Genomic DNA, 21,167 nt, shown 5'->3' with positions numbered 1-21,167 from the left:
GACACCTTTGATCAACAATGAGGTGGCAATATTTTGGAACACTATAAATTAGATCAGTAAACAGATATTTATATACAAGAATAGATAGATTTAAATGTGTGCATACTGTGTGCTGAGAACAGGCTTCAGTAATGCTTGGGATCAGAATATCACATGGGGAACTGTAAAGCAACAAAATGCCTGGAGGTCGACTAGTCGCCTGGAGTGAGGGCTGGAGTGCTACTGCAGGTTATTTCCGTAAGCAAATCAGCAAACGTCTCAGGCAGCTGAACAACCATGATTTAAATAACCAAGATAGGTGGCTCTGCCAAGTATGGATTTATTCCTTATGGGCTTAGTGACATCTTGTGGTTGGCTGGAATAACCTGTAAATATAGTTAGGCCTCATCTATCAGACAGCGCAAGCTGCCTGGTTCCACAGACCGATTGTGAACTTACAGTGGGCTTACAGCCACCCGTTGCTTTTTAGAGAACTATCCTTTTTGGATAAGCACTCCATAACAGTGCATGTGTTTTCCACCTCTCTCCCATGTGTGCTTTGCCTCACCATACCCACAGTGCTCAATGTTGCTCTATCCTTCATGTGCTTCCCCAGAAAAACCCTAGGATATATTTTGCTCTCTCTGTTAAGTGCTTCCTCTACCCTGTGATGCTCTCTCCCTCGTGCGCTTTCCCCACAAGCAAAACATCCCCACGCTCTATGTTTCTCTCTCTTTCATTCACCTACTGCCGAACTCAATGATGTTCTCTCTCTCATTTGCTTTCCCCTCCCATTGCTCTATGCTGGTCTTCCCTTGTGTGCTTCTACCTCTACAGACTCTTCTGTGCCCCCTGCTGATGTCGTGTGTGCCCTTCCCCTTCTCAGAACACACTCCGTAGCCTGTGTTCTGTTTCGCTCTCTCCTTTCTGTGCTTACCCCCACAAACTCTTCCACCCCATACTCCTCTCTCCCTCATCTGATTCGCCTTCCCTGAAAACACCTGTGCTATGTGTTGCTCTCTCCCTAAACCTCAACTTCCAAATGATTCCACCCTCGTGATACGCGTTGCTCTTTCCACCATGTGCTTAAAACCCCTCCCTCCAACGCACAGATCCGACAGCCCTGTGTGAGGCCCATGCTGCTCTCTCCCTTGTATGCTTTCCCCAATGCAATCACATGCCCACAAACAACATGGACAAGGCCAAGAGGATTAAAAGATGAGACCTATTGGCTTTCAAAATGCTTATTTTTCAAGTGATGGAAGCTGGTCAGGTACTCTGAGAGGGTCATAGGGATTTCGTGCTCAGAGAGAGAAGGCACCAGGAGTAGCATGGGGATTTGTGATAACACGCGCACCAGGTTAGTGCAGATTGCACCCAAACCCCAAGGCCCTTCTAGCCTTAAAATCTCATGAGCGGAGGGTTGGCCCTTGAATACTGTGATGATCCCAGATAACATGGCTTCCCACCAAAACATGTTGTAAGGCAGGGTTGTGGCTGATCAGAGCGGTCTGGCTTTCTCCACCCCCATGCAGAGGTCAATGCTTTACTGCTCCAGGGTGTTGCTTGGAGCCCGAACAATGAGAACTGTACAGACGCTTTCATTGGGGCTAGATGAGCCAGATCCAAGGCGAGATGGTGAAGGGGAGAACACAAAGCACTACTCAAACCCAGCTCAGACAAGAGTAGGGCCCGTTACACTATCCTAGGATCCTCCTTTGGCCTACAAATGTTAGTTGGCAAAGGAGAGGAAATTGGGGATTAGTGAATTAACACAATGCTATTGTTATGTTTAATGACGAACAAGACTATGGATGTACCCACGTGACTTTGCAGATGAAGGGAGGTAGCAGTGGCACAATCTAGAGAAATCTCTTGATGCCAAAACTGGCAAAGTATTTTCTTTCCAGTTAATCATAAAAATCTGACAATTGTTGCAATGGACATGAGAAAATGCAGACCCATTCTAATCTCAATAAATCCCAAAACCAGTTTATGTGCTTACTCTTTTGTGAGGATTATTGAGTATACTGGGTAGTCAACCACATACTAGTGATCAGATGCCCAATTTGATCATCGAGTCTCCGTATGCATATTGAACATTACCCTACAATGCTGCACAATGGAAAGCCTCCCTGCGTGTACAGGGATGCAGGGGGCCCAGCCAGTGGAAGATGTAGCCAGTGGTTTTCGTGAGGCCGGGAGGAGCGGCCACCCCAGCGCTGCAACAGTTGCCTAGGAACAAATGGCTGATTAGTGCGACACGGCTACCTTGGGAACACCAGTTCTCCCGTAGAGCTAAGGACGCAATCTGGCACCTCTCATCCCCTCACGGACATCCTGACCCTCTGGGGGAAAGCCCGGTCTGTGGTAAGCAGGCTGAATGGGGCCAGCAGAGTGGCTGCTTGGGCCATGGCGGCAAGGCCGTTGGCTGTTACTTCTTGCAACTCTACACCAAGAGTTACTCTGCATTTCGCACCAAAACGGTTAATGTTCAGATGCGAAGACCTTATCGGATAAGGAACCTTTGCCATTAGTTATTGCTTGCATGATTCAATTGAACACATACAATAATACTGGTCGCAGAAAAGATTCTGTTTACTTCGACTCTTTTGGGTCCAAATCCTTATAAAGAAATTATAGAAGGATACGATGATCTCTGTACTTAGGTGAATGTATGACATTGTTCTGCATTCTGTCCATCAATTGTTGTTTTTGCATTTGTCACCCCGAGTGGGATGAGTATGCTTAGGAGTGGGATGAGTATGCTCAGACGTGAGTCCCATGCTCTCCACACCACTGCAGTCAAGCTATCCTGGCTGAAGACGGCTGATAGCCAGAAACCGGTCCTAGGATGCTTGATTCCGGTCCAGGAAAGACATGGCTTGGCAGTTCGGGCTGGACTGTTCCCATGAGGCACAGGGTCAGGGCTGATTTGCATATGGCCATGTCTGAACTGGGGTGGTGTGGAGTGCAAAAAAACGATGGATTTAGGCCCAGATCTCTGTACTGGGGTGAATGTATGACATTGTTCTGCATTCTGTCCATCAATTGTTGTTTTTGCATATGTCACCCCGAGTGGGATGGGTATGCTCAGACGTGAGTCCCATCCTCTCCACACCACTGGAGTTAAGCTATCCTGGCTGAAGACAGCTGATAGCCAGAAACCGGTCCTAGGATGCTTGATTCCGGTCCAGGAAAGACATGGCTTGGCAGTTCGGGCTGGACTGTTACCATGAGGCACAGGGTCAGGGCTGATTTGCATATGGCCATGTCTGAACTGGGGTGGTGTGGAGTGCAAAAACGATGGATTTAGGCCCGGATCTCTGTACTGGGGTGAATGTATGACATTGTTCTGCATTCTGTCCATCAATTGTTGTTTTTGCATTTGTCACCAGAGTGGGATGGGTATGCTCAGACGTGAGTCTCATGCTCTCCACACCACTGGAGTCAAGCTATCCTGGCTGTTCCCATGAGGCACAGGGTCAGGGCTGTTTGCATATGGCCATGTCTGAACTGGGGTGGTGTGGCGTGCAAAAAAACGATTGATTTAGGCCCAGATCTCTGTACTGGGGTGAGTGTATGACATTGTTCTGCATTCTGTCCATCAATTGTTTTTGCATTTGTGACCCCGAGTGGGATGGGTATGCTCAGACGTGAGTCCCATGCTCTCCACACCACTGGAGTCAAGCTATCCTGGCTGAAGACGGCTGATAGCCAGAAACCGGTCCTAGGATGCTTGATTCCGGTCCAGGAAAGACATGGCTTGGCAGCTCCGGCTGGACTGCTCCCATGAGGCACAGGGTCGGGACTGATTTGCATATGGCCATGTCTGAACTGGGGTGGGGTGGAGTGCAATAAAACGATGAATTTAGGCCCAGATCTCTGTACTGGGGTGAATGTATGACAGTGTTCTGCATTCTGTCCATCAACTGTTGTTTTTGCATTTGTCTGTGAAATACCAGCAGTTAGATAAAGAAAGGACATTCCAAAAAGAATTCACAACAGTATTGGCAGGAGACAGGAAGTGGTAAAGCATGGAATGTGGCTCGTGCTCAAATTGGTACAATTGAGTCATGCTTTAACCCCAGGCTCTAAACATAAAGGCAACACTAAAATAATTATAAAGTAAGAACAAAAACACAGGCCCTGAAGGGAACAACCTTGTGTGCAGATATGCTCCTTGTGATAGAGCAAGGTGACGTCACTCGAAGTAAAGTTAACCATTCTCAGAAGTAGTCTGACTTATCGCCCCATGCTGTATGCTGTAGTGGGCAGATGCAAAATGTGATTGACAACAACACACCGACGGATAAAGAGAGGTTACTAAAAACCCCTTTAAGTAAGTATATTATACATATACGTTTAATATAAATCAATAGGTCTTGGCTAACACCAGACTTACACATGGATGCTCATTGTTTTCCATATTCCTAAGTATAATATGCAAATCTCTTAGCCAATACTTCATATAAAGAATGACAGACTTCTGGGTCGAGTCACTAAAGGCGAAGCTGTGGATGACCAGAATTGGATGCTGAAATTACAATAACAACTGTAGTGTTGCTGGCTGTGAGAAAGGGGTACTAGTAGAGAGGAAAACAGTTACAGAACAAGGTAGTGGTACAGGGCTTCAGACCAGCACAAGGACATAGACAAACAGCTTTTCCCTTCGAAAACGATGATGCAGCAGCCTAACAGAATGCAAATACTCTAAGGGGAACTAGGAACCAAAACCACAGCATCTGACAATGAGCTAAACCCTGCTCACAAAAATAAGATGATCTATGGAGCTGACACTTACCACAATGCTACTTTCAGTGGTATGTAGTACATTTCTGAAGGAGTTCGGATGAGTTCCACCACATCTGGGGCATACTGCTTCAGCTCTAGGAGGAGCTTCTGTTTTTTGAACTGTTGGAGACAGAAAACAAACGTCAAATGAAAGAATTAAAAAGAAATGCATAATACAAGCCTCCAAAAAGACTTGGGGCCAGATGTAGGTGGCCATTTACCGTCCGGTAAATGGTCATTTGTGATGTAGGGTCCCTATTTTACCGATTCAGTAAATTGACCGAATCGGTAAATTTACCGAATCGGTAAAATACCGAATCGGTATTTTTACCGATTCGGTAAGTTCCTGATGTAGGTGGGACTCTTCTGAGTCCCACAGGCCTTACAGAATTGGTATTTTACCACCCAATCCAATTGGGTGGTAAAATACCGAATCCAGGTGTGCATGCACATCTGTGCATGCACACCTGTAGCCATGTGACACACAGACATGCCCTTAGGGCATGTATGTGTGCCACATGGCACACAAGCCTGTAATTGGGGTGCTACAGGGTATCAAAGTGACACCCCCTGCACCCTTGCAAGAATAGGTAATTACCGAATCGGTAAATACCGATTCGGTAATTCCACATTGATTCTATGGACTTCAAGGCCCATAGGAATCAATAGGGGATACCGATTCGGTATTTACAGAATCGGTAAATACTGAATCTTACAGATTCGGTATTTACCGATTCAGAATTACCTACATTTCCCCCCCTCTAATTTACCACTTCTTAAATACCGAATCGGTATGATTCGGTATTTTAGAAGTGGTAAATTAGAATTACCTACATCGGGCCCTTGGATCTTTAGGGTCAATCATCAACACAGTATTCCCAAAAGAGCAACTTCAAAGGACATTAACTGACCAGCACTTAGGCATCTCTAGCCTAGAGCCATTGCTTACATCATTAGTCTCCAAACCGAGTAATGAATGCATTTCGTAGCAGAAGAGCCTCTGGTATGATGTCTAAATTGGATGCCCATTCACGCAGCCCAAAGCACACATCATTGTGTGAACTTTTTAATGTAATTTTGTTCAAAGCTACTTCATTGGGTAAGAGATGTAGGTGCGCATAACATAACACAACTGTGATCTGCAGTCCCTTTGTGAAGTAAACACTGTCCTGACAAGTGATATACAAACTACAAATAGATCTTTCCTAAATCAGACTGTGAGACACATAATGAAAAAATAATAATAAAGCAACAAATATTCTCTCAAAGATACCATACTTGCAAAAAGTACATATAACACCCTTAGGCTCTAGCAAATTAAAACTGCAGCAGCCAGAAACTTACCATAATCAGGAGATGCGAGTTACAGATGAAGCACAATAACCTGGCTTGAACCTGACTCAGTAAGGATGTTGAGAAGTTGATCCCTAAACTTAGTTTAAATTGAGTTCAGAAACAGAATCCTAGGTTTGTGAGGGTTTAGGGACAAGGCCAGAACATTTTGATCAGTGGAAAACACGCTTCCTTCAGATGTCTCCACAAGGCAGCCGCTCCATTACACCTCCCAGGACCTCCACACTGCCTTAACATAAGTATGTGTAACATCAACAGGTGCAGCCCTATTCAGCCAAACAGAAACCTAGAGCAGTAAATATGAGCATCAACAGTGGTTGACAGTGGTATCATTTAGAAAACAATGGAGCAATCTCTAAAGGACTAAGGACTGGTCCCATAGCTAAATGTATCAGAAATACAGTCATTCTATCACAAAGGCACCCAACAACATAATTTAATCTTTACAGATAAAATGCTTTCATAAATATAGCCAAGGTGTTCAATGCTTAAGTAATCGCACAAGAACATTCAAAGAAGAGGGGCTGTAGGATTCATTTATCAGGTTCCTCAAACCGGTGTGAACGTTTTGAGCCATGTCCATGTGAGCCTAATCTTTGACATTAATTTGTAGAGATGTGGAGAATGGTAAGAACAGGATCTTAACCGTCCTAGGTGAAAGACTGTAGTGGGTGTGCACAATTCAAATGCACAATTCCATTGCATGAAAAAATATTTAGTCACAGTGAGAGGGCGCATAAGTGGTTTGCCCAGAATTATAAGATTTTCAGGCATGAACTGAAGCTGGGATTCAACTCACATACAGAGCCACCAAAGTCTGCAATCTAGTAAGCAGAACTCCCTATGGCCCTCTGGGTGTGCTGTACAAAGCCCAGTGACATGGGGCTGATGACTCAATGTGCTAGTGACCAAGATGAATGTAACATTGCTTGTCTGTCCACCCGGCAATATACGGTGATCTGCTTGTCAGACATTTAAGAGACAGGCATAATTTAGGCTGACTTAAGAGTTCAGCAACAAGACGTCTAACTGTGCCCTTGAGCTGTCACAGCAGCACATCTGAATTAGGGGAAGATTTGATGCAGAGTGTGGGAGAACTCATGTGGAAGGCAGAAGGATTGAAAAGTGGCTTGAATGAGAGAGGGGAGGATACGAGGGAGGAAAGAAAAACAAAAAGAGAGAACGGACAATAGACAATCATTTAGGAGAATGGGGAAAGGGTTCATGGGAGGCAAGGGGGGCATCTGACCAAGCAATGGATACGTTTAACAGGGGCCAATGAGGAACTAGGGAAAGGAAAATGAGATGTCAGGGTAGATAGGACACACAATCGGGTAGATGAGAGGAGAGCATGACAAACGATGCGAGGAGAGGAAGTAGAGAGATGCAAAGCTTTATGGAAGGACATGCTGGAGAAATAAAGTGATTGGAAAAAAGAGGGAGAGAGGTGAGAAGAAGGGTGAATAAAAAGGGAAATGAATGGGTATACGGAAATATCAAAGACAGGAGGGTGGAGGAAAAATGAGCAGTGGGATGTGGCACAGGTAGATCAAGAACAATGGAAGAAAAAGGGGATGGGTGAAGAGGCGCAAGCTTGGAAAGGAGAAGGGAGAGAGGAAGATAAGGAAGAGTAAAGGGGTTGAAAAGTGAGAGGAGACAGGGCAAATCAGAAATAGAGGGATTGACTTAGGAAAGAGAGAAAAGAAGTAGCAAAGAGAGAGAGGGAGAGAGAGTAAAGCAAGGGTAGAGAGGCTGGAGAGCAGAGCAGGGGTAGATGCTAGAGGGGGAGGTGGCATCAGTGGTAGAACTGGGCCCAGTCTGTGGTAAAAGTCGGCAGTCACAGTTTATTTATTTATAAATTAAGCATTGCCTGGCTCCAAGAAGGAGTGGGTCTGGATCAGGGTCTTGTTTTTGTTGCTAGCAGCAATGATGAATGGTATTGCAATATTCCACCCTTATCTGAAATTGTGATGTTGGGTATTCCAATAACGTGGATTTCTCCAAGAAGTAAACTTACGTTTTGCATATTCAGACTTGTTGTATCCAAAAAAGACAATCCGAGACAGTGGGGCTTCTCACAAATGCCGATAAAAAAATCGAAGTGGAAGGCGGGTTGGATTGGTGCATGGAGGCTGAAAAAGTGGTTTATGGGAGCAGAGGCTCCCCAAAAATGTAAGAGAAGATTTAGGGGAGGTTGAGACTTCTACAGCCAGGAGGAGGATGAATTAAACAGCATGAGGCATGTGCAGGCTTTTATAGTGCAAATGAAAGCCTGTGAAGGGGAGAGGGGTGGACTGAGAACATTTTCCATCCCAGGGACTACATAAATCACAAATAGAAATAGCCATTAGGGCCAGGTCTAGGAGCCCTAAGACTTAAGTATTATTGATGTATTCAAACTACTGATTTGCTTGGCAATGTGTTTTGCTTGTTTATATTACGTTTTGTGAAATGTGTATTATAACAATGCAAAAAAAAACGTTTTTTAAAAGATTGCACACATTCTTAAAAAACACAAGATGGTGGGCAACGCATTCCTCCAAAAGAGCCATTTGATCCCTCTACAACATGGTAAAATATCCTGTGGAAGCAGTTTGTAAAGCTCCTTCTACTCGTCATCCTCCAAAGGAGTAGCTACAAGGATTGCTAAAGGGGCCCCTACAAGAAAACGTGGGTGCTTTAGGATCCAGAGGGGAGATGTGTGTTTGGAAACGACATCCTTATGGACAAGAGGTTTGTCTGCTTACTGTAGATGCACCCAACGTCCTACATAAGTAGAAATACATGAATTGCTGGCCGGGTGATTTGGGCCGTAATCTTCAACTTTGTGTAGTATGAAGTGGTAAACATATCGCCATCAAGACCAGCACAAGAGCCTTACTAGACAACTGATGGACGCCACTACCCAACTGGATCTTATGGATATGTGTTGCAATAAACAGCAGGACTGGTTATATCTTTCTTTGCCAAAACACTGGTATATCCAGTACAAACTATTACTTGCAGATCAGTCAGGTTTTATCCTATTCTGTAAGTGTGCATAATATGTGATTATTGGTACTGGTTAAATACTTATTGGACATGTCCTGGGAGGAATAGAGCTTGGCCTCTCCAGACACAGTAAACTCAACTGATCTGTGGGATGGGACTTCATGTTTCATGTTCTTGAGAAATACAATTTTGGATCCTACATATTGAAATGGATACACTGGCTTCCTTCACAACTACAGGAATGAATCAAAATGGGCAAGGCCATCTCTGATTCCTGCACACTGAAGCAGGGTAATCATCCTGACTGCCCATTGTCACCACTTCTGTTCGAACGAGTGGTGGAGCATCTAGTCCCTATAGCAGGATCTGCGATAAAATACTGCGATATATGAATTGGAAACAACCTTGAAGTTTCTCAATACCCAAATAATACTTTGGTCTACTTAAAAGACCCATTTGGTTGAGGGATGTAAATGGTTGCACTATGGACAAACCATAAACTGGTTTAGGACTTTGAAAGTTAGGACTAAATGCATAAGACATTTTGTAGTTTAGAAGAGAAGCCTGATGAATTAATGAATTTAACTAGGATTGCTTGACTTTAATGGTTTTCTTTGTAAAAAAACGAATAACGTTGTTGTTGCTGTTGAATTTGATTTAATGAACACATGGGCTAACGAGACACTGCATTCTGCCTTGTCAGCCCGCACAACTTAACCTCACAATTGTACTATGTGTTTCATTAAAAAACAAGCATTGGAAATGCAATAGGTCTCGCACCATTAGAGTTAGTGCTTTTAGAATTGTTTATGGGTTTTTTTGGTAAATGTTTAGCATTTTTGTTTCCTGTAGCCAATGCTAAAGAATTACAAATAAAAAAAGCCATAAACATTTCTAAAAGCTCTAACTGAAATGGTCTGAGACCTATTGCACTGTGTGAGGGTGAGGTGTTGAGGGTGAGTGAGGGTGAGCGTGAGGGTGAGTGAGGGTGAGGTGTTGAGGATGAGTGAGGGTGAGTGAGAGTGAGGGTGAGTGAGAGTGAGGGTGAGTGAGAGTGAGAGTGAGTGAGAGTGAGGGTGAGGGTGAGTGAGAGTGAGGGTGAGTGAGAGTGAGGGTGAGTGAGAGTGAGGGTGAGTGAGGGTGAGGGTGAGTGAGGGTGAGGGTGAGTGAGGGTGAGGGTGAGTGAGGGTGAGGGTGAGTGAGGGTGAGGCGTTGAGGGTGAGGTGTTGAGGGTGAGTGAGGGTGAGGGCGAGTGAGGTGTTGAGGGTGAGTGAGGGTGAGGGTGAGTTAGGGTGAGGTGTTGAGGGTGAGTGAGGGTGAGGGGGAGTAGTTGAGGCTGAGTGAGGGTGAGTGAGAGTGAGGGTGAGTGAGGGTGAGGGTGAGTTGCGACTCTGGAATCTTTAGTCGTTATAAAAGGCCCTGCATTATCATGCACGCATATAAAACACTTCTCGTCTCAACAACGGTGCCTACAGAAACAGCATCGAAAGCAGAGCACAGCTACACCTCCCCTACAGATGAAAAACATATGCATATTAAGCCAATTGTTATTACCTTCTTGAAATGGTCTCACTCGTAATGAAGGGAGAAGCGCAAAGCACATTTTGGACACAAGGAATGTAGCTTTAGTTTTCTGTAAGTGACTGCAAACAGAGGGTGAAAAAAAAGCAGGCGTTGTTTGCTCTGACCTCATGGGTAATGTGTACAGTGTGCGTGTCATGTTTCCCGAGCTGGGAATGTTACAACATTTCACGAGTACAGCAAGTCTCAGGATGTCTGCCGCTTGTGCAAGAAGTGGCTGAATTTAAGGATACCTTAGCTTAATACACCGGCTCACTTGACCCGAATGATGGTTTATCCCAGATTTCCACCTCAGCTTCACTGCTGTTGCTAAACTTTCCCGACATAAACACGAAGTAGATTACAATTGAGAGAATTACCATTTGGTGACATGGGAGTGAACTTTTCATTTGAGACTTCTGATGAGACTTCGTTTTTAAAATAATAATACTTTACAGTACTATATACGCTGTGCCCAACAAATGGTGCAAGAGTTTTTTGATGACTTAAAAAGAAGGCGTATCAGCGTTCTGAAACAAAGCATGCATAGTGTCGGAACTTGCCAATATTAAGGCACATGAGGTCTGCACTCACGACTCTCTAAGAATTCGATGAAAAGTCCATTGGCAGAGTACCCTTTATGAACATGCGAGAATGGAGTGAGAGGAAAAATACATTGAGTGGAAAAGACGACAGAAAGCAAGGACTGGGCGAGAAGGGAGGGGGGAATGCCAGTAGGAAGGGAGGGGGTGACAAATGGTCAGCATTTGGAGGCTGCTTTGATGTTCTCAGAGGCCATGCGGCTCACGGAGAAGATCAAAGCGGCAGAGAGGAGGGGCTGGGGAGAGAACGGGCACAGTGAGGTGAGAGGACAGAGGGAGCCAGAGATTGGGAGGAAGGATGCCGAGGGAGGCGGGGCTGGCAGAGTGAAGCCAGAGTGGGTGCACACGCATCTATGCATCTTCCAGGGGTGTGCCTGGAAGTATGCATATTGTATATTGTTTAATTTATGTTGGCTGACTATTGGTTTCACATAGACAGAAAGGCGTATGGTTGGTACTGCGCCACATTTCTGTCTGAACAGTGAGTTTATTTTTAGAAAGGCAGTGTTATCCAGAAATACATCTAAATTAACAGGTTAGTATACGGTTAGAAGACGAAAATGCAGCTCGTAGGATTTAAGTTATACAAAAGTGAGCAGAGAACGCAAGCAATTAAAAGGGACTGTCCTCACGAAGAAAAACGGAACGTGCATATAGCTTTAAGTTATGAGACGATTACACGCGCCAAATGGATCGGCGTCAAAGTTAGGGTAAGGGGTGCTTTGAAGGCTTATGCCCCTGCAAAGGGGGACGGCAAGCATCCGTAGTTGCGGAGATTGCACGCCAGTTTAAAACGGCGTCCGCAAGAAAACTTACTCGTTAGGCTGATGCCCCTGCTTCTAGTCTCCCTTCGACGTCATGGTTCTCGGGTTGAATCCCAGTGGTAACCACAGCCGCGGGAACCCGGTAGTTAAAGAAACCAACCCGGAAGTGGGAACAAAAGAAATCAAGTGTTCATTAGCTATCCCGCGTTTAAGATTTTTATTGTTATGAAGTAAGCAAAAAACAGGTAAAAAAGGGAAAATACTGATTTAAAATGGCTAAAGCAGTTGGACAGGGTTGTATGGTTTAGAAGGTCCTGCGGGAGGGAAAGGAGAGGTCAGGGAGGCAAGCGCAGTGCGAAGCACAAGGTGTAACAGAGAAAGTTGGTCTAAGAACTCAAGGGCTCATGATTCCTAAGTGAGATCTAAGGTAAGCAGCTGGTGGGTAGTCTACGGGAAGGACTGACCAACCGGGGTGGTCGCAGTTGGGATGGTAAAGGATGTGTAGTGGCGATTGGAACCGAGGTACATAAATGTAGGAGCTCGTATCCTGCTCTACCTGGGTACTATGGTACGTAAAGGTACTTGTGTAAATGTTTGGTCTAGTGCCCCCATAGTTATCTGGGGGTATTCAGATCGTGTGACAAATTGAGTGAAAAAAGGGGAGGGGGGGAGCGCTTGAATGGTGCGAAATGATCTGGGACGGCCAGCTCGAGTGACATGCCCAGAGGCACAACAGTGTAATACGGGTGGGCACGTGTTATTTGCTTGAGGCGGGCTGGGGGGGGCGCGTGCACTTGAAGGTGCTGGACAGACAGTCAAGGGCTGGATTGTAGCGAACGCCAGCTGTAGGGGCGCAAGCTGGGAAAGGAGGCGGGGGGGTTGGAAGAACCCTGCTCAAAGCACTACGGTTGGCAGGAATTGCACAATTACAGGAGGTCACGGCTGGTCACACCTGAAGGATTGAAGGTTTTCTGAATTATTAGGAGCAATCATGCGCGGTAGGGGTAGGGGTGTCTTCGAGTCAATCTGGAGGAAAAAGGAAAGGGTTGTAAGAGAGTGCCGGGGTACTCGGGTGGTTGCAAAGGGTATACTGGTAACAATACTAACTTGCCGAATGCACAAGACGTGGTCGGTGAATCGAGCACTGTCTTAGTACGTTTCCTGTAGTGGCATTTGAGGCGTCCGGGGGTTGGGGGCAGAACCTGCGGGAGGAAGGGACGAATTAGCAGAGGACGGAGAGCAGTGGGCCGTAGTCAAGGACTTACAGGGGCCTGTGACCGGAGCACATACCTGATCGGATTGTGGCTCGGGTACAGAGTGAATCCGGCAGCCGATCGGGTTTGGATGGCTTTCTGAAGGGTGGGCCGTCAGTGATACAGAACCAGGAAATAGCTGATCACAGGGGCTGTGACGTGTATGGAGGGAGCCAATCGTAGCGCGGAAGGGGGCGGGAACAAGACGGAGGGAAGAGAGGGGAGGGGGGAGGAGAAATGCGACACGGCGGGAAGGGGAGGGGGCGGAGCGGGTAAACCAAGACGGACGTGCACGCGATTTTAAGCTCAATGCGCATGCGCATTGAGCTTAAAAGTCACGGGCACTGCAAGGAATCGCCACGATTCCTTGCAAGTTCGGAAAAGAGTGGATAAGTCCCAATACTCTCGCTTGCTCGATGCGCATGCGCATCGACAGGCGAGACCTAAAAACCTTCACACTGTGTTGCATCCCAGTATTATTTTAAAAAATATAAAAAAGGAAAAAAGTTTTAAAAATGAAAAATTAAATATTTTGCCAACTCAAGTCCTCAATGTTATTTTGAGCAGTCTTTGACACACTAACACCGACTTAGACAGTGTTCCTGTTTTTTGAGAACTGGATTGGTTTTACACAGTGCAATTCACTTTCAGAGGGTGAAGCAGAGTTCAGTCTCCACAGTGCTGACACCGACTTACGCAGAGCTTCCTTATTCAGTTGAGACGGACTGTGTATGTCCTTTCACTTCCTTTTGTTTCTTCTGACGACTACAGTTTTCAACAATAGTTTTGTCTATTCCATAATTTTAGATCAAATCTATTTCCAGGCATCTTTGAAGCAATTTGGGAGATTTTCCATACATTGGGTATCTCTCTTCTTTTGAAAGATTTGTGCCAATATGTTCATGTAGGTTTCTCTCCTTGTAATTAGTGTTTTCTTGACTAATTCAAACACTGAATCAATGGATTAACCCTTTTTATCATCCTCCTACATTTAGGATCTTTCCTACAGGGAGTAGCTTAGTCCCTGTATCAACTTCATATATGATTTTAGATATTTTGCACATTATTTGCTTGCCCATATTTTAGGAACCAATGTGAATGGCTGGCCCAATTCCCGTTATTGATCTATGAATGCTTTATACTACAGAATAAATCCTCTTGCCAGTGTCACCTACCTTTTTTAACTTTTTTGATGAAGTGAAAATGCTTACAAATATTACATGGATTGTTGTTTTATTCTCTATTACTTCCTTGGCCTCGGTGTTTGGAGTTTTTTTTGTTTGTGGTCCTGAAAATGATGAAGACATTAGCCAAGAAAGGGTCAATAAGTTTACAATGGGGGTTACTAGACAATACTTGGTGTTTTTTTTATTTTTATTTGACTCGGATGTATACTTTTCTAACACTGAATCAATTAATCCGATAGAGCCTTTCTTTTTTTTGTACATACAAAATGTCACTTAATATGTTTTCCCATGTGATCAATTTAGCCCTGGGCATCTCAGCTACTTCATCACATGCATTTTATCTGTGGGGATTAAACTATATTGCTGGGTGGCATTGTCATATTGAAATTTTGATTCTTATCCATTCAACTTAAGGACCAATCAGAAGTCCTTTACACATTGCTCCTTTTTATTCTAAATACCGCTAAGAGCCACTGTTGGTGTTTATATTGAATAGAAACACAAACATATCAATTAAAAAAGGGGGTGTTTGACGTTAACAACTGAGAGATATTCTAAACTGTTAAATAAATATATTGTTTCTAAAATTCACAATGCCATAAAAAACAATAAATCTGTTTATTTTTCTTCATAAAATGCTATTGATTTATGTCTATAAGCACATTTTTAAATGTTAATATTGTGCACTGCACAGACTTAGGTTTTAACTTCATGAAGAAGGGACATTGTGATTTCTGACCCGTGCTGTTTTCCGACAGTCCTTGTTTGCTAAAATGAACAATATTTTCTATGCCTCAATGATCTTCACTACATGTAGAACAAATCAAAGGACATTAGACACTTCAACATTTAAAAAGATACTCAAAATGTCATGCAAAATATTTCTTGGAAGACGTAAAATGCACCTTGAAGAGAAAAAGTACCCGAATAACAAATGCTGATTAGATCACGAGCAGGTTTTTTGCACAAAAAGCACAAGATACGGCCGCTTTATTGAAGACATAACTTACAGGAAATAAACTTACCGTCACCTTGTTGAAGTCCTGCACTGCTAGGTAGAGAGCTACAGCAGTCAGTGTATCTGTGATCTGATGAAAGAAAATCAAATCTCATTAACAGCTTGCTTACTTAATCTCATTAACAGCTTTTATTTAATGTATCATTTGTTTGTATGTAAGTGCTGCGCTTAGCAAAAACGCAGTACAAAGACAGAAATATACAAAAACGGTGATGAAACATTAAAATGTAGGCACCCTTCTCTTGTGCATGTGGAAAATAACCAGGGAAATCAAGGGAAGGAGGAGAGTTTTAGAGAAACAAATAGAGGGTTGTGAATGAAACTACAAGAATGTCAGGGAATTACAGCGGTTATACGCTGGCGTGGAAAAGGACTTGGGAAATGGAGTGGCACGAAGGGAAAGGAATTGGACACGCTGAATGCAAGAGGAAGAGCAAAGGAGGCAAGAGGTTATGTAAAGTTGTCTAAAAGCAAAAGGACAGTGAGAAGACAGATCATGGATACATTTAAGCACCACACATAGAAAGCGCTACTGATGACAGAAGATTCAGCGAAGTAAGAAGATGAGGAAAGAAAGTTTCAAACTAAGTGATTGGAAGTGTGGAAGGTTCCAAGGCAATAGGTAGGAAGACCAAAGAGTGTGGAATACCAAGGTAGAGAGATAAGAATGAGAGATATTACAGAACTGCATTGAACATTCCCAAGAGTTACCAGACCTCTCCTTGTCAGCTGGTATCTTGTTAAACAAGCATTTGCAATGCAATAGGTCTGCATTAGTTAAATGCAGAGTTATTGACTTTGTAAATGGAAAGTTAATACAGCGGGTAAACAATGTTGTGCTGCCATTGTTACAAAAGTGAATAAATAGAAGAAAAAAAAGTTTTTTGTTCCCGGTATTACTTTTACAGTTACAAAGGCAATGTCTCTTCATTTACCTAATGCGAGACCTATTGCATTGCAAATGCTTGTTATTATTTCTTCCAGTTTATTTCTTGTGGTCATGCTTTCCTTCATTTGTCAAACTTTCGTCTCCATTTGCCTCACCTCCCCACCCCCCTTATGAGTCTATCACTCTCTGTCCACACTCCTCTCCTACATAGCAACTTCCCTTTCAAGATAGTTTAGATATTCAGTCGACATGCTGCAGTGCTCTATGTGAAACCTAAAAATCACACACCGTGTTGGGTGACTTTAGTCTACCACCAACGCCAGAGTGGTGGATGCGGGCCCAAAAAGTGCTTTACAGCAATTATGCCCTGTTCCTTAGACGGAAGCTGTCTGTACAAAATGATTAAACAACAGGGGGTGGTGATGGACAGAGTTTCTGAATTAAGCTGAATACTCTCACCCAGTCAAGAGATCAGGGCTTAATCCAACATCGTTTTTTAGCTCACTGCACCATCCTAGCTCAGAACCTGCCTATATGCAAATTAGTCTGTCCCTGGCCCAGAGTATCGTGGGAACAGGGCAAACCAAACTACCAAGCCAATTCTTTCACTGGGAAGGAAACAAGCTACCGGGGACCGGTTTCTGGCATTTCAGCTGTCTTCGGCCCGGCTTGCTTGAATCCTGATGGTGCAATGAGCAAGGGACTCACGTCTGAGTATACCCTTCCACGCTTATGGTGGACAAAATAATTAAACAACAGGGGGTGGTGATGGACAGAGTTTCTGAATTAAGCTGAATACTCTCACCCAGTCAAAAGATCAGGGCTTAATCCAACACCGTTTTTTAGCTCACTGCACCATCCCAGCTCAGAACCTGGCTATATGCAAATTAGACTGTCCCTGGCCCAGTGTATCATGGGAACAGGGCAAACCAAACTACCAAGCCAATTCTTTCACTGGGAAGGAAACAAGCTACCGGGGACCGGTTTCTGGCATTTCAGCCGTCTTCGGCCCGGCTTGCTTGAATCCTGATGGTGCAATGAGCAAGGGACTCACGTCTGAGTATACCCTTCCACGCTTATGGTGGACAAAATAATTAAACAACAGGGGGTGGTGATGGACAGAGTTTCTGAATTAAGCTGAATACTCTCACCCAGTCAAGAGATCAGGGCTTAATCCAACACCGTTTTTTCGCTCACTGCACCATCCCAGCTCAGAACCTGGCTATATGCAAATTAGTCTGACCCTGGACCAGTGTATCATGGGAACAGGGCAAACCAAACTACCAAGCCAATTCTTTCACTGGGAAGGAAACAAGCTACCGGGGACCGGTTTCTGGTCTGTACAAAATGGCCACAATAAATCAATGCGTTACATGCTTTATGTATCGGTTACTCACTTCAGCTGCAGTAGCTTTGGGCAAAGTTTGCTTGCTCAGCCCGCCTGAAGAGGGGAGGGGTGGAGGCTCTGGATCAGCGTCACTTCAGTGCCCTTTCATGTCGGGCTGTGAAGCTAGCTGTGGGGACCGAGTATGAGCAGGCATAGGCAGCGTGAGGGGAAGGGAGCAGTGTGCCCAAACACAGCGGGTGTACACTGGCAAAGCTACATCGTACTCGCTCGGTCGGACTGCAGGCGTCCGGTTCGGTCGGAAAACACTGGGCTCGGTCGGCCCAGATAGGAATCTGGCCCCATAGTGCTGAAAAGTTGGCAGGGTGCACTATACTGAATTAGCAACATTAGGTGTGAATCTACCAGTCTGGTCTCTGTTGCTGCTCTGGTCTAGTTTATGCATTCTAGTATTTGCCTGTCAAGACCATGTACTTTTTCAGAACTTACATCTTATCTTCACATATTTAGCTTCAGACTTGTGCCACAAGCAAATGGGCTACTGAATATTATTTTACTTTGCTGTGTGCAGCCATTTAGTTCGTTTCAGAGCTGTCGTTATAATGCATTGTTTAAACTAGTATGCCAGCTTTGATGCATGCCACAGTTGTCACCTAGTGAACAATATAAAACAGACACGTTATTAATCCAGGTAAGCTTTAACTTAAAACGTTTTAAGTTATAAAGAAATCAGTTAGTACAATGTGTATTAACTGCAGTAAATAAATAATTAAATAAATACACCTGGGCGAAATTTTAACAACACTGCATAATTTTGGCAATTTTGTGTAACAAAATTCATGCATGAGAAATTATATGCCATATTGCATAATTTTGGGGTTGAAATTTTAATGCAGGATATACCGTTCGGGTAATTTGTGAAAGCCAGTGCCACTTCAGGAAGACTTTTACCCTAAAGGACCGTTCGAGTATTTTTTTAGCACCAAACTAAAAATCCGAATGCGAATGGCAAAGTTTTGAATGAAAGCCGCTGTTCCTTAAATGAAACGGTCACCCAAATTTCAGAACGTTTTTATTTTTATTTTATTAATGTACCCGAGCCGACTGACTCATTTTCGAGGGCAAAACTATAAATCTGAATGCAAGTGACAGTGTTTTGAATATGACCATTCGGAAATCAATAGGAAATACATTTTTTGAGTTTGGGTAATTTTATGAGTGAGAGATGCATGTTGTGTAATTCCGTGTAATTTTGCTGTTATTTCACGTAATTATGCTACAGCAGATAACGAGGGTTTCGCACAACCCTAAGTAATAGATTATTTTTCCCTCGAACATTGATAATAATTAAAAGTAGGGCAGCACATTGATTGCACATGACCAAAATAAAATTGAAACAAACTGTACATTTTAGGTGACTGGAATCTATACAGAGAAGATCATAATAAATGCAACTTCTCTCAAATTAGATTTCTTTGGCAAAAATCAGCATTTGGGAGCTCAAACTGGGGGGTAACGGAGGGTGATTTCAATTAAGAATATATGAGGCCTTGCTGCTAAATCTGAGATTGATGCCTTTATTATACAAAGGATATTTTCTCCATTAGTGCTCTTGTATTTTTTTCCTGGCCCGAAAGCTCTAACAAATTGCCATCCGGAATCAGTAAAGTACAAAAAGGAACATAGGAAGTTCTCAAAGTATAGACTCCAAATATGACAACAAAAAGTTACCAGCACATGGTTTGCAGAGATTTGTATAGGTGAATTTGGCAATTCTTTACTTGATCAAGAATAGTTATTAAGTTTGTTTTGCTTACGTACGAAGTTCATTACTGTACTTAGTATTTACTACTAACAAATTCTAGCTGTGCATAAGTGAAATTTGGAAGCACTACATGCTTTATAGAATTATATACACTTTCTAAATAGAAAATGTCAACTAGGAGAATACAATTAATTACATAACGGCTCGTACCATCCACAGGGGGAGCAAAGAAGAGAATATTTCTGAATAACTCCCAGCACTCTTCACCACGGGTTGACATAATTGTTTCTCCGAATCCCCCAGGTGCCAATATGATACAATATTTCATTTCGGGACAAGGGTGTTGCAGCTTTTTAGACTATGTCTCCCTCTATCCAAGCAATTCCTATTGGTGAATTTACAACTTTTGTGGCTCAAAAGTGGGAAATACGGAGGGATTCACAGGAGTTTTTGCAGTGTTTCCCATGGAACTAAAACCACCAATAGCAACTAGTACAAGAACATTTTAAAAACAGAGTTAATGTGACATATAGGGGCATATTACGATGACGGTCGGAGGCTTTCCGAGTGCCGTCGTCGGTTTCAGTTCCCATCGGAATCAGCCGGTTGGAACTGAAACCGGCCAGTCGTCGCCCCTGTTATTAGCTGCAACCTGTGCAGGCACGGGGTGCAGCATTAACACCACCTCCCATTTCCCTACGGGAGCATGTACTACGGCTGGTTTACAGCCCTAACACATGCTCCCATAGGGGAATGTCGGAATGCGACTGAACACTCAGGCAGTCGGGACCGCCGACCGGAGGTCGGTCAGTCCCATTTACGAGACGTGTATCGGGCGGAAGCAATTCCACCCGACATCGTAATCGGCCCAATAATGTTTTTTATTGTAAATATGTTACAAAATGCACAAAACTGCTTGATAATCTTTTCATTACATAATTACTACTTCTAGATTTATATGATTTGTTATGTTGGCAATGTTGCAACACATAACCCCGACTAAGAGCCTTGTACCACAGTATATGGTAGTATGTCAGAATATTGAGGACAAAAATACTTTCAGACAAACACTGAGCCCTAAATATCATTCACAAGACTATGCCCTACTGTAAATAGATTTCACATTATTAACTTTATGGTGATAGTTATAAAAACAATATTTGGGGCCCAATACTTTTCCCCAGACAATTTTTAGTACACGATATTCTGCCACCATACCCATTATATTCTTTGTAATGTGGAAGAAGAATGAACTATGTGAAAGAATTGAGGCATGTTATGAAAATGTGAAGGATAAGATCACCAGACCCTTGTGAAAGGTGACCTGCATGCAACTGGGAGTGTTTTTACCTTCGAGACGGTTCAAATGGCAGAGAAGAGGTTTCAGTCACTCAGAGCCATGCAGCTTAGTGACAGTTGGGTGCATGTTTCTGTGAGGCAGTAGCAGAAAGTGTTGAAGTCATGTGGGATTTTTACTGCCACAGTCTGAAGCAGGGATAGGGGTCACCGATGATGGAGCCTCTTCCCTTTCCGTCCACATTGGAATGCCCCTATATGTTGGCTGACAAGACTACTTAAAGGGGATGAAAACAAGCCTGTACTTATGTCAGTGCTGTGCCACATAACTAGTGAACTAGTGGGAAAACTGCCATAAGTCTACGAATGAC

General features: G+C 43.7%; 1 protein-coding gene across 1 annotated transcript in view; it reads right to left on the bottom strand.

Annotated features, from left to right (window-relative positions):
* Positions 1-21,167, bottom strand: part of PIGU (phosphatidylinositol glycan anchor biosynthesis class U) — a 169,452-nt gene that overhangs the window by 106,680 nt on the left and 41,605 nt on the right. The window contains exons 4-5 of the mRNA XM_086932287.1: positions 15,509-15,571; positions 4,784-4,893 (exon numbers count right to left, since the gene is read on the bottom strand). Of these exons, the coding sequence (XP_086788413.1) occupies positions 4,784-4,893; positions 15,509-15,571 (173 nt within the window). The remainder of the gene's footprint in view (positions 1-4,783; positions 4,894-15,508; positions 15,572-21,167) is intronic.

The sequence above is a fragment of the Lissotriton vulgaris genome, chromosome 7 (assembly GCF_964263255.1).
Source record: "Lissotriton vulgaris chromosome 7, aLisVul1.2, whole genome shotgun sequence".
NCBI classification, from domain to species: Eukaryota; Metazoa; Chordata; class Amphibia; order Caudata; family Salamandridae; genus Lissotriton; species Lissotriton vulgaris.
The sequence above is the reverse complement of the archived record's forward strand: the minus strand, read 5'-3'. Positions and strand labels throughout refer to the sequence as shown.